Source organism: Erpetoichthys calabaricus, chromosome 5, assembly GCF_900747795.2.
Source record: "Erpetoichthys calabaricus chromosome 5, fErpCal1.3, whole genome shotgun sequence".
Taxonomy (NCBI): domain Eukaryota; kingdom Metazoa; phylum Chordata; class Cladistia; order Polypteriformes; family Polypteridae; genus Erpetoichthys; species Erpetoichthys calabaricus.
In genome coordinates, this window is record NC_041398.2 from 153,068,814 (window position 1) to 153,082,296 (window position 13,483).

At 34.8% G+C, this 13,483-nt stretch overlaps 1 protein-coding gene across 6 annotated transcripts in view; it reads right to left on the reverse strand.

Annotated features, from left to right (window-relative positions):
- Window positions 1–13,483, reverse strand: part of pdlim5a (PDZ and LIM domain 5a) — a 131,623-nt gene that overhangs the window by 75,069 nt on the left and 43,071 nt on the right. For 3 of the 6 annotated variants that reach the window (XM_051927747.1, XM_028802145.2, XM_051927746.1), the window contains exons 3-4: window positions 5,891–5,927; window positions 118–134 (exon numbers count right to left, since the gene is read on the reverse strand). In XM_051927747.1, the coding sequence (XP_051783707.1) occupies window positions 118–134; window positions 5,891–5,927 (54 nt within the window). Of the gene's footprint in view, window positions 1–117; window positions 135–2,934; window positions 3,474–5,890; window positions 5,928–13,483 lie in introns of all 6 variants that reach the window. The other 3 variants (XM_028802144.2, XM_051927745.1, XM_051927748.1) reach the window with 1 other exon arrangement.

Below are 13,483 nucleotides of genomic sequence, written 5' to 3' on the forward strand. Positions count from 1 at the left end.
AAAAATCTATAATGCCTAATACAATGCCTGACACATCAACCATGCAAACAGGCCACTCCAAACAAAAAAAAAAAAAAAAGAAGGGGGTCACCAATTTGCAATGTTGAAGGTACTAACTTTGCCACCGTGGTATCCTGTAAAAAATAAATAAAAAAAAAACCATTTTCTTATTATATATTTTTTTTGACTTCAACTTCACAATTTCTCCTTTTTTTAATATTGAACCTATTTAATGATAAAAGCAATTCTGATGTGTAATACAGTATGTAAGTAAAAGATGCAAAATAGTAATATTAAACTTAGCAAAACCCCCAATAACTTTAGAATAAAGTAAATTTAATGTTTTGTGTGGGTATGTATGTTTTTTAAATCGTAATGACTTTGGCTCCCTTTGGTGTTTTCACAGTTGCACATTCTACAAATCAGATGGAAACCAGAATTTGCACCTCAGAGGTTTTATGCAAGACAGAAGTAATTGCACACACAATCATTTAAACAAAAATGGAAGTCTTTAAAATATTAGCCGAGTATACAGGGGAAGACATTTAACATGGGGAGAACAAGCAAAATTGCAGCGTATAATGACTTGGACTAGCAATCAAAATTATGTCCCCAGAGCTCTATGAGAGCTATACACAGCACCACCATGCTACCGTACGACTAACTTTTCTGTTAAATTTATAATCAGCACTAAATTCAAACATTACAAGAATTAAAAAGTAGTTAATTGAAAATATCTAAGTATAACATATTATGTACAGTCATTTCACTATCATGCAATACTTTCATAATATAACATTCTCAAACCTGCTTAATCCAGAGAGGGCAAGAGCCTATCCAGGTAGCAATGGGCACAAGGTGAGAAGTATCTCTACTTCATACGCTCTTACTACAGCAAATTCTGATTTGCCACATAATGTTTGGAGACATATGAAAAAACCCTCAAGGTATTGAGAATAATGTGCAAACTTCACACAATCAATATCTGGGCAAGGGATTTAACCCAAGACACACAGAACTTATGTAATAAGTTTTTTAGTTAACATCTTTTCTTCAGTATTCATTGCTGGTGACTATAGATGAAGTAGAGGAAATGCATTTTTGTGGAGCACAACAAAAAAACCACTTATATTTATTCCAGGTAGAATGTAGTAGTAATACGATCAAATTGTTTATAGTATACAATTGTACTATACTGAGATTATCTTTTGCATTTCCATTACTTTGCATTTGGCTCATTCCACTGAGCTCCTGTAAATGTAACGAAAAAAGATTTATTTAAAGTGAAACTGATATGATTTAAATCATAATACACTTAGATAAACATATAAATCTTTACATTGAAAATTAACGGATAACAAGGTACACATGCACTACAAATCTATCCATCCATTTACTTGCTTATTCAGAGTAGGGTTGTGGGGCAGTTGGAGCTTATTCCTACAATATCAAGCTCAAGGCAAGGGCAATCCTGAACAGGACACCAGTCAATTATAGAATGAACATATTTACAGTACTCATTACAGGGCCAATTTAGCAATAGCCAAAGTATCTAGCTTACATGTCTTCAGAGTGTGGGAGGAAACTACAGCACCCAGAAGAAACCGACAAGCACGTGAGAAGAACCTCTAAACTCCACACAGGAAGTATCTTTCAATATGTACACCATCACAAGAGTTATACAGTCAAAGAAAAAAAAACCTAATCTGTCTAATTGGCCTATATTAGACAGACTTTGACTTGTCATTTCCTAATGACTATTGACAACACAGGTTTTTTTTTTTTTTATTATTTTCATATTAAGATAAAGTAATTAAACAATATATAATAATAATTATTATTATTATGAGTTTTAATACACAAAACATATGTCTACAGATGTGAAAGCATATACATTGACAAGTACCTGGTTTTTAATGCATTATGCTCTAGGCTTTTCCATGAGAAATGGACTTAAGTTACATTAACAATGAACTGATGCCAAGTTTAGTAATGTGGCAGAGCAGAAGGAACAAATGAAAAATAAACAAATATCTTGAACCAAACTCATACCAGGTAAACAGATGATGCTGATATACAAAACCCCTGGCTAACTTGTTTTTAATAAAGTATATGGTAACACTGAGTAACTTAAGTGTTCCAGACTACAACATAAATCTCTTTTATGAAAAAAACCATGATGTGTGTGAGAAATGTATGCAACACAACCTTCTTTTTTGTTTTCTTTAAAATATTACACTTCCACTGGATCACCTGTATAATTTAACCCAACTCTTTTGGGTAAAATTTAGTGATGTCTTATGAATATAAAACAGAGAATGTATTAGACTGAAAAGCACATCCTCTCATACTTGACAGTAAAAGTCCTTTGGGCCCATACTGACCTATCCAAAATGTTTCACCATATACTGACTACTGCAGATGCTCTGCATTAGCAGTAGAGAAACACAAAGTAAAATTATACTTCCCTAAAGGCACTTGTTAACAAGGCCTTATTAAATGCCTTGTGTTGGTTATTTAACAAAAGGGGCAATTAATACAGAATAAAAACATAACCACTACATTCTAAATCTCATATAACCTAATTTAGTTACATTAACATGAAAATACATACATTTCAGCCTGTTAATATCAACCTTGCTTTTTCTTGATGAGCAAAACTGAATGAGCCTATAATCCTTCAGTTGTGAAGTGAACTGAACCAGCTGATAGATACATCCTTTTTTCCCAGGCTGACAGAGTCTTCCCAGATGGATAGTGTTAGTGAGCATCTTAACAACAATATGTTCAATTTTAAAATACTTAATATTTTCAATAATGAAAAAAATTTTGAATGAAATAATTAAGAATAAGCTGAACAGTTAGAAATCAAAAGGATGCTCATAAACCCCCAGAAAACTCTGTTATCAGATGTGAGGATATGAATTTACCTACCCATTTTGTTGTGAAGAAACTCCTTGGTTCTCTTTTGGTCCTCTATGTTGAGTTTCTGCCACCTTGCCAATACTTTCATGAGAGTAAAGTTTGATGGGACTATTATAAACTGTGGCTTGCTTTGGAGCATTATTGGCATGATCAATGGGGGCATTAGAGGTGGGTGGTACTTTCACTTTATCCACACTTGTTGATGAAACATTTAGTGCAGTGGAGTTGGGCTGTGGTTTCATATGTCCACTCTGGATGGACACAGAGTTTGAAGAGGAAGAATGGGCAGCTAGTGGAGGTGGTACAGCAGCGGGAACACAATGTGGGGGTGGGGCAAGAGAAGAATTAGTGGAAGGTGGGGTAAATGCTGACATTGCTGATGGGATAGAAGCCACACTAGGCGATGATGATGATGATAATGATGATGATTGTGCCCCAAAGGGCTTGGCAGTCTTGTTGTAGGCGGCACCAGCTGCTGGTTTACTTTTGAATGGAACAGGAGAGGTGGAAGCAACAGGCACTGGCTTAATGATTTGTGGTGGCTCTTCCTATACAAAACACAGAACATACATAACGCATGCAGAAAACCAGTGTGATGCTTCTTAGTAGCTTTTTAAAATTTAATTATTCTAAATAAACTGAAATTTCTCTGTAAAAAAATTCAAATATTTTGAAGTGTAGATCTTAATTTTATAATGACTGCTTTTAAGAAGCACCAGAGATAGGTTATTACATTTAACATGCTATTTATTAATCATACACAATGTAAACATAAACCACCATTAAAATGTGTACTAGACATGCTCATTTCATGCATTATTTTTAGTTGCATAATATGCATAAGCAGTTTATTTTCAGTTAATATTATTGCCATTTTGGAAATGGCAATGCATGAATTAACGATAGTGACAAATTGAATTATAAACAGCATCACATCAAATGCATTAATTACACAAAATTTAAAATTTTTTTTAGAAAAGTTTAAAATGTTGTTTCATTTGTTAAAGAGGAAACATCCATCCATTCATCTTCAAATCTGCTTATCCTGAGTAGAGTGGCAAGGAAGCTGGAACCTATCCCAGCATACATATGGCACAAGGCAAAAATATTCCCTGGACAGGGTGCCAGTCCATCACAAGGTGAACACACACATAAGGGCCAATTTAGCAATGCCAGTTCACCCATCCTGCAGGTCTTTGGATTGTGCGAGGAAACAGGAACACCAGGAATAAACTCACAGGAACCACATGCAAACTCCATGCAGGGAACACTGAGAACATGAATCCAGGTCTCTTTGCTGTGGGGCAGCGGGCTACCAGTGTGTCACCGTGCCACACCAATAAGAAACAAATTTATTTAATTAATCATATATTAGAACACAGCCTAAGCTTGTATTAAGTATAAGGATACATATGCCATAAACAAATATTTACCAATAATTAATATTTTTTTCTTTTGGGGACTGAATAGAAATATCTCTTGTGGCATATATGGCAAACAATGAATTTTAGATTTTTCACATATACTTCACATGGCTTATTGTTTTCTTTTTAGAACAACATGTCTATTTTTAATACTTGTACATGACAGCAACTTTGTATTAGGCATGCACTTTTTTGTTTTTAGCACAAAGATACTGAAGTTGACCAGCAAAGCTAATGATTTTAATATTGGTATACTTTGTTAGTCCCCAAAAGGAACTTGTTGAACTTACCAAAAGAAAAACACCAAGTAACAGTAATAAATGTCTCTCTTATGCTATATTAAATAACAATTATACAAAATAACATATAGCAGCCGTTTCTGTTAACACGTTTGCTTACCTGATTGGTAAACAAGCAGACATTTTTAGTGCTAGACATGATTTTGTCTGAATTATTACTTAAAGTTCAGAATTTTGAATCCGGACTTTGCTATTTAGGAAACATATTTATTCAAGCTACAAAAAAAATGCCTAAATTAATACAGTTAATGGACCTCAAGTCTTCAACTACATGATGTACAAAACTAAAAATTTAAGAAGCTACTATACATATATGCAAAGCAATACACTAGATTTTACTCTTGGTTAGTCTCAGGAATGACTCTGTAGCTGAAATATTAAGGTTAGAGTTATAATGCTATTCTTAAAAAGAAAAAAAAAAATAACTCACTGTGACTTTATAAAATTTCACATTGTTGTGAATATATACAGTATATTAGCATTAAGCATTTATAATTATGCCTTCTGTGGTGTAACAGACATTCCATGTACTAATATTAATAGCATTCAAGTACTCATGGGTTCATAAAGGTCGAAATATAGGTAAAAAATCATTTAAAAAAAAGTCAATCCTGTGAGCTGGCACTGTCCTTGATGCGGCATAAAGTGTCCTAGTCTTGTTAAAACATATACATTTTAATATTCCTAACATCTACTGAAAATATAATGGAAATGGTTAACAATTCAGTGTTATATCCAAGACTAACTATTGGTTTGTACTTCAAATAATAGTTTTATTGTTGCCTCATATAGATTCACTTTTCCAAATTAAAATTGCTGATGGTTTACAACCAGTCATTAATTTTTTGGGCATTTGAATCATATTTAACTGAATAATTAATTATATATAAGTTTATGTAAAATATAATTTTGCCAAAGGTTAACTGTAGTAATAAGCATTAGGGATTGAACTAAATTTAAATCTAGGGAAGCTAAAAATCAGATTTTTGAAAGTTAAACAAAGGTTTGTTCTACATAAAAACACAGAATATTGTTGTTTGAAAACTGGAGTGTTAAATGTCAAGAAATGAATGTGTGTCCATAGATGATATTTTTTATTTGAGACTAATCATACAGGGAGCACCCTATGATCCAATTTCTTCTACTGCACAATTCAAGAAACCCACTTATTTGTATACTTATTGAAGGCTATTTAATAATGTAATAGTGTTTATAAAACTGTAATACACTTAAAATACAGACCTGAGACACTACAGTTGCCTTGAGAACATTTGGAGCTCTAGAAGAAAAAAAAAATTTAGTTATGAAAGTTAAAAACAAGTAATCACTGAAATGCTGATACATTAAATGACACATAATTAATTTACCATTATAAATAACATTTACATTATGACAGTGGCATACATACAAAAATATAAATATAATTATTAAAATATATTAAACAGAGAACATAAAAACCTAAATGTCTACTCCTGTATTCACATTATGGAAATTTTAAAAGTGCTGTTTGTGACACTAAATCTTAATGTGCATTTATAGCCTGTGCTTTGAAAGAAAACGCAATGTTGCATGACCTGCACAAATAAAAGTTAGCTTTGATTTTATTTTAATAAAAAAAGAAAGTAAAGAAAATGCGATAAGCAGGCATTGCATCTCTCAAAATAAAACCCATAGTCATTATTTTTTAAATTTATATTTTGAAGAGAGCTTCAAGGTCAGCCTAAAGTCATAAATGGGTGAATTTAGATGGCAAAGCTACAGTGACTCTGTGACTCTCAAACTACTTGAAAACATCATCACTGAAAGTTGTACTCATAAAAAATGGTAAACAATAGTTAAGGACAAAAGCTAACAAAAATAGGAACTCAATGGCATATTACACTGCTCAAAAACATTAAAGGAACACTTTTTAATCAGAGTATAGCATCAAGTCAATGAAGCTTCTGGAATATTGATCTGGTCAGTTAAATAACAGAGGGGGTTGTTAATCAGTTTCAGTTGCTTTGGTGTTAATGAAATTAACAACAGGTGCACTAGAGGGCCAACAAAGACAACACCCAAAACAAGAATGGTTTAACAGGTGGAGGCCACTGACATTTTTCCCTCCTCATCTTTTCCGACTGTTTTTTCACTAGTTTTGCAGTTGGCTATGGTCAGTGTCAGAAGGTCCTTAACCCATCAGCAGGACCGGTATCTGCTCCTTTGAGCAAGGAAGAACAGGATGAGCACTGCCAGAGCTCTACAAAATGACCTCCAGCAGGCCACTGGTGTGAATGTCTCTGACCAAACAATCGGAAACAGACTTCATGAGGGTGGCCTGAGGGCCTGACATCCTCTAGTGGGCCCTGTGCTCACTGCCCAGCACTGTGGAGCTCGACTGGCATTTTCCATAGAATACCAGAATTGGCAGGTCCACCACTGGCACCCTGTGTTTTTCCACAGATGAGAGCAGGTTTCACCCTGAGAACATGTGACAGATGTGAAAGGGTCTGGAGAAGCCATGGAGAACATTATGCTGCCTGTAACATCGTTCAGCATGACCGGTTTGGTGGTGGGTCAGTGATGGTCTGGGGAAGCATATCCATGGAGGGACGGACAGACCTCTACAGGCTAGACAACTGCACTTTGACTGACATTAGGTATTGGGATGAAATCCTTGGACCCATTGTCAGACCATATGCTGGTGCAGTGGGTCCTGGGTTCCTCCTGGTGCACGACAATACCCAGCCTCATGTGGAGAGAGTATGCAGGCAGTTACTGGAGGATGAAGGAATTGATACCACTGACTGGTCCCCACACTTGCCTGACCTTCCAATAGAACACCTCTGGGACATTATGTTTCTGTCCATCCGACGCTGCAAGGTAGCACCTCAGACTGTCCAGGAGCTCAGCGATGCCCTAGTCCAGATCTGGGAGGAGATCATCCAGGACACCATCTGTCATCTCACTAGGAGCATGACCCGACATTGTCAGGAATGCATACAAGCACGTGGGGGCCATACAAACTATTGAGTACGAATTTGAGTTGCTGCAGTGAATTTCAGCAAAATGGACTAGCCTGCCGCAACATTTTTTTACTTTGATTTCCGGGGTGTCTTTGAATTTAGCCCTCAGTAGTTTGATAATTTTCATTTCCATCAAATGATGTGGTATCCTTTCATTCCTAAAATATTACCCAGTCCATATCAGTATAGACATCCAGCATCATTTTTTCCCCATTGATATCTGATGTGTTTTCAAAGTGTTACTTTAATTTTTTTGAGCAGTTTATTTACCAATGTTTCCCAAATAAATAAACAACAAATAAATAAAATAAAAAAATGTACACAGGCAAAAACCATATGTGGATTTTCAATATCTACATGTATGTGTTTGATGTAGGAATACAAAGTCGAAATACATTTAATTTAAATATAATTTTAAAATGCTGTTCTGTAAACAATTTGATCATAGCTCAGTTTTACAAGGAAAAGGTATAAAGCATGTATGCAAGCTGGGAAGAAAATCTGTAATAAAGGTCTGTCTGATCTCTGAAGTGGAACAGCAGAAAGCTAAAGCTACTAAGATAATGACTCACTATGAAATATATGAGTCCTGATATAAACACTCAGTTTAAAAAAAAAAGAAAAAAAAAAAGAAAGAAGGAAGTTGTGGCATAACAGATAAACACACACTTTTCTTTACTGATTGTATGAAATTTTACAGTATAGTCATATTGATTATAAATTATAATATTAAATGTACTTTATAGACAACTTATTTTTCAAAATTTTTTTTTCAGACGTAAATAAATGCTCTCGTCCTCTCACCACTATTAAATTATAGTCAAGTACTGAAAACCAAAATGCTAATCTCGAGTCTACAGCACCAATACACTGTGTCAGACAGTGGAATAACAAGAATTTCAGAACTAATCTATTTCCAGTACCTAAAGTACCACACAGCTGGTACCATACTGGTCTCAAAACTTGGGTTTATCTGTACTTTTTCCATACCAGTATACCACAGAAACTTACAAGACTTATCTATGAAGTGTTATAGTAATTTTCCTGCATCTCTAAATTAGCATGACCTGAATATTAGTGTTGTTGAATCTGTAGGCAACACGGGCTTTGTCTTTAGCACTGATTTAAAACAATCTTTTTCAAGTTAAAATGATTAATAAAATTTAAAAACAGCTTTTGTTATGCAGGAAAAGAAATGCTTTTCAAGAATTAACTATCACAATGCATCATTCAATTTTCAGTTGATAGTTAACTCCAAATGATGCCATAAGAATCATTACTAAAAACAAGGAAGAACAAGAGTATACTGTATGACTGATTTTAAGTTTCCACATTGGCTTGTTTAGGGCAGATTTTAAAATTCTCCATGTAACTTTCTGTAAGAACGAACTTCCAAGACAGACACTAAACAGAATGAGGAGTTCATCCCTTAAATAAATGGTTAAACCAAGCACACCATCCTTGCTGTTACAGGCCACTAGGAAGCTTCTGAAACAAGAAATACACACATAGGCATCAGGGAAAGTCACAGTTAACATTGCTTTAACCTCCCGCATATACCCAAAAATGTGGACACAGGGAAATGGTGCTAACACTACTCAACTACAAATCTGTGGCAGATCTTTTAAGATATTCTCTCTTGACATTCTTGCCAATTACCCAATCTCTCATAAGTAAGCATGCGTAAGTTAAATGTTTTTTGTTTTATAGAGATATACAGTACATAACTTGAAGAAAAAGGTCTTAGGTTCATTGGTCAATTATTTAAAGCACACATCTGTATCTTTTCACTTGCAGGACAAGACAAAACACATTTGTCCCTGGGGGAGTACAATGTCAACGCAGATATTAATACAAGCTGTACTAGACTATAAATCCAGCAGAGAAAGCAGAGCTATTCACTTTGAATCAGGAGCAACTAATATGATGTTGCAGATGGAGAACACATTCATAGGGAAAGTTACCTTAAAGCAGACATTCTGCAATAACATTTAAAAATGTCCTACGTGTAGGTTTAAATAAGTCAACATCTGGTGAAAATCTATATACTGTATATATAAAAAAAAACTGTTTTCTGCCTAACTAGCAGTAACAAAATTAGTGTTTTGCACTAATTAATAAATTAAAGAGAATGATGTTTCTGTAGTTTTGGTCTATGAAATGTAATCAGCATGGGAAGGAGAAAGAAAAAGGATCCACAAATGAATGATATGCCATGTCTTTTGGAGTTTCTTAGGTCTTTTGCACAGAAACAGTTAAACACATGGGCCTGATTTACTGCATGCAGCCAGACATAGTGCTGGGCGGTATACCGGTTCTTACCGAAAACCATTTTTTATTTTTGTTATGATATGGATTTTTCTTATACCGCAACACCAGTTTAAATTGCCTACACGACGTTCAGAATGTGGCGCAGCGGGAAACTGTTCAAGTGGGGACCTTTTTCACTGCTACACCGCTAATCACAGAGGTGTTGCGTGGGGACTCTTTTTCACTACTACACCGCTAAATAGGTAGTGGTAGTGTAGGTATTGCGTGGTAAAAATTGGCAGAGAACATTCCGAAACTGAAACTGTAGCTGACGATAAAGTTGAAGATGATGACACAGAAGAACTTTTGCCGAAAAAAAAAGGAGTCACGGCCGTTGCCTGGAGATACTTTGGTTTTAAAAGGTTAGGATGTGGACCATTATGTTCAAATGTGTAAATACTGTTCCTATACTACTGGATAATACTGCAAGCCAAGTTGTACTTGTTTTATTTTTTTTTTACTTTATTCTCGACATTTCTACTTTATTCTCGCTGTTTATGTCAAGATTAAAGTTGACATGTTGACTTTATTCTCGTAATTTGTCATTAAAGTAGAACATCGTAAACTAAACTTCATTGTAAAATGAATATTTAATTTACTAGATTTTCTCAAACCCTGTCATAAGTTATATACTGTAGCACATTAAATGCTTTGTGTTAAGTGTTCCCCGAGCCACGTTAAATCGGAATGTGCTACTTAAACTGACTTTCTCTTGTACTGAGGAGGCGCCCGCAGTGATTGCCGCACAGGATAGAATGCTAAGATAAATACTTGATATAATTTTCATGATGAAATGCATTAAAGCATGTATTAATCATGTGGGGGCACAGCGGCATGGAGGGTGCACTGCTGCCTCGCAGCAAGGGTGTCTCGGGTGTACCTTGCCTTGAATTTGCACGTTTTTCTTGTGGGTTTACTCGGTGTGCTTCAGTTTCCTTTCAAAGTCATGTAGGATGTGGGGTTTTGTCATGCTATATTGACCCTGCTAGTGTATGTTTTGCTCATATTCACCCTGCGATGTGCTGGCGACTCGTTCAGGATTTGCTCCTGCCTCACACACAATGCTTGCTGGAATGGGCGCAACCCTGAATGGATGGAATAAACAAACATGTATAACGAAGATATTTCTAAACTTCTGAACACTCCATGGGCTAAGTTTATAACTAGTTTTAATTTCACAAAGACATTTATCGTGTGGTGATTGGTTATGTGGAGAAAGAAAAAGGAAGGATAGCAACTGGGGTTTTGGTACGTCAGACAGACAGCAAGCATGCAATAAAGAAAACCCGCTCAGATTAACATCCATTGAATTCTGTGTTCGTGTCTCCGACCACCAGATCACAAACCCAACATTTACACAATATTTAAGTTAAACCTTTGCGATACCCATTCATACATTCAGTTTTTTGGAGCCTTGTCACACCTGCCATAAAGTTCTCTACAGTGAACATACACCTGGGAACCCCTTACTGTGAGGAAGCAGCACTACTGCCTCACTACTGTGCATGTTTAATACCTGCTTTAATACATTTCATCATGAAAATGATATCAAGTATTTATCTTAGCATTCTAAATTTTCAATGAGCAGGAATATCATGAAGTGAATGGATTCTGTGTGGTGATTGCTGCCGGCGCCTCCTCTTAGTGCAGAGGAAGTCAGTTTAAGAAGCATAGTGATTAACAACTGGGTCGGGGCACACTTAACACAAAGCATTTAATGTGCTGCATTAACTTATGACGGGGTTTGAGAAAATCAAGTAAATTAAACATTGATTTTAGGATATTTTGTTTACGATATTCTACTTTAATTATAAAATAAACTATGACAATAAAGTGGAATGTCGACTTTAATCTCGACATAAGCGTCAAAATTAAAGTGGAAATGTCAAGAATAAAGTCAACATGTCGACTTTATTCTCGACATATAGTTTGTTTTTTTCTTCCGTGTCCGTATTGTTTTTTTCCTTCACCATGGCCCTAATATGATTCCGTAGGGCTATACCACAAATAGCATTATAAATGCAAGTTGCAGTTTTATTATTTATGTATATAGCTTAGCTTGAAGCAAGGTCCATATTAATGCAGTTTGCCTAAATGATGGTTCAGTTGGTAAAGATGTCATCACCAAGTTGCACTTGTTTTATTTTATTTTAATTTGGTGAATACTGTGTAATGCACCTGGGCTTGAAGTCTTGAAGTAATAGTGCAACTATCAGTAATAATACTATTATTTATTTTATTGTTATTATTTATTAGTTTAAATATTATGCAGTTTAAAGATGGTAAAGCTGTTTAAAAAGTCACTTTAACGTGTCAGTGGACAGAGATGATTAACATTAACAGAAAGTGTAGTTGGTTTACAAAAAATATTTACTATTTATTCCTTTTCAAAGACATGTTCAGTGCAATACAACTTCTGACAAGCACCTCTGGATATTTTACTAAGTCTAAATGCCTCTTTGGATGGTTGAAAATATGTTGTCAAAATTATAGTTTGTTTTTGCAAAATTTGTTCAATAAAAAGGTTGTATATTTTGACTGCATCTGTCATGCAATGTGATTCCTTCTCTTCATTAGTGCCACCCCCTTGAAAACTATCACTTTATGGGGCCATGCAAACCTGTATTAATACTTGTGTGCACATTAAAAAAATTTTTTGAACAATGTACAATGCTCATGACAGTGGAATAGGTTATTCTTAGCCAGTCTACTGCAGTAATTGCAGTGGAAAATGTGGTTAACATTCACTCATGCATGGGAAAAAAATACCGTTGAATACCGTGAAACCGGGATAATTTAGAAAAATATTGTGATATAGAATTTTGGTCATACTGCCCACCCCTAGCCTGACACAAAACATTTAATGTTTAGACATTATCTTAATTTACCCGATATAATAAAAAACTGTCAATACTGCCGAATACAGCTTAGAATTACACATTTATTATTTTCTATGGAAACTCAGGTAAAATGTTTTATGCTATAATGCTGCCTGGTTTAAATGGTGAGTAATTGCTTTTGAAACCATACCTATGCCAAGAATTAAATGAAAATATATTAAAATAATTTACAAACATTTTTTTAGCCTATAAGCAGTCATGTAGATTTAAACACTTATCAGACCACTCCAGTAGGTAAACATATTTTCTTGCATATATCCTTAGGCAAACTCTGCCTGAAGTGATTTTGTAGGAATGTGATATCCAGACAGATAAATAAACCCAATATTGATGCTATTCTGTTTAAACTTAAGACACATTTGCTTGAAAATGCCACTGTAGGCACTTTGTGACACAGTCTATAAAAAGAATTTTCTCGTGTTATCTAAAAAAAAAAAAAAAAAGAAATGGCTGTGATAGGCTAAACAATTTTATTTGAACTCAGTCCTCTGGAATTGTGTAAAATGCAAAAATGAGTAATTAACTTTTGTCAGCTTCCCATTATTGTCCTAGGAAATACTCTTACATACAAAATGCTATAGAACTGGGATATTAAACTCAAGTGTACTGTAGGTGTGCAC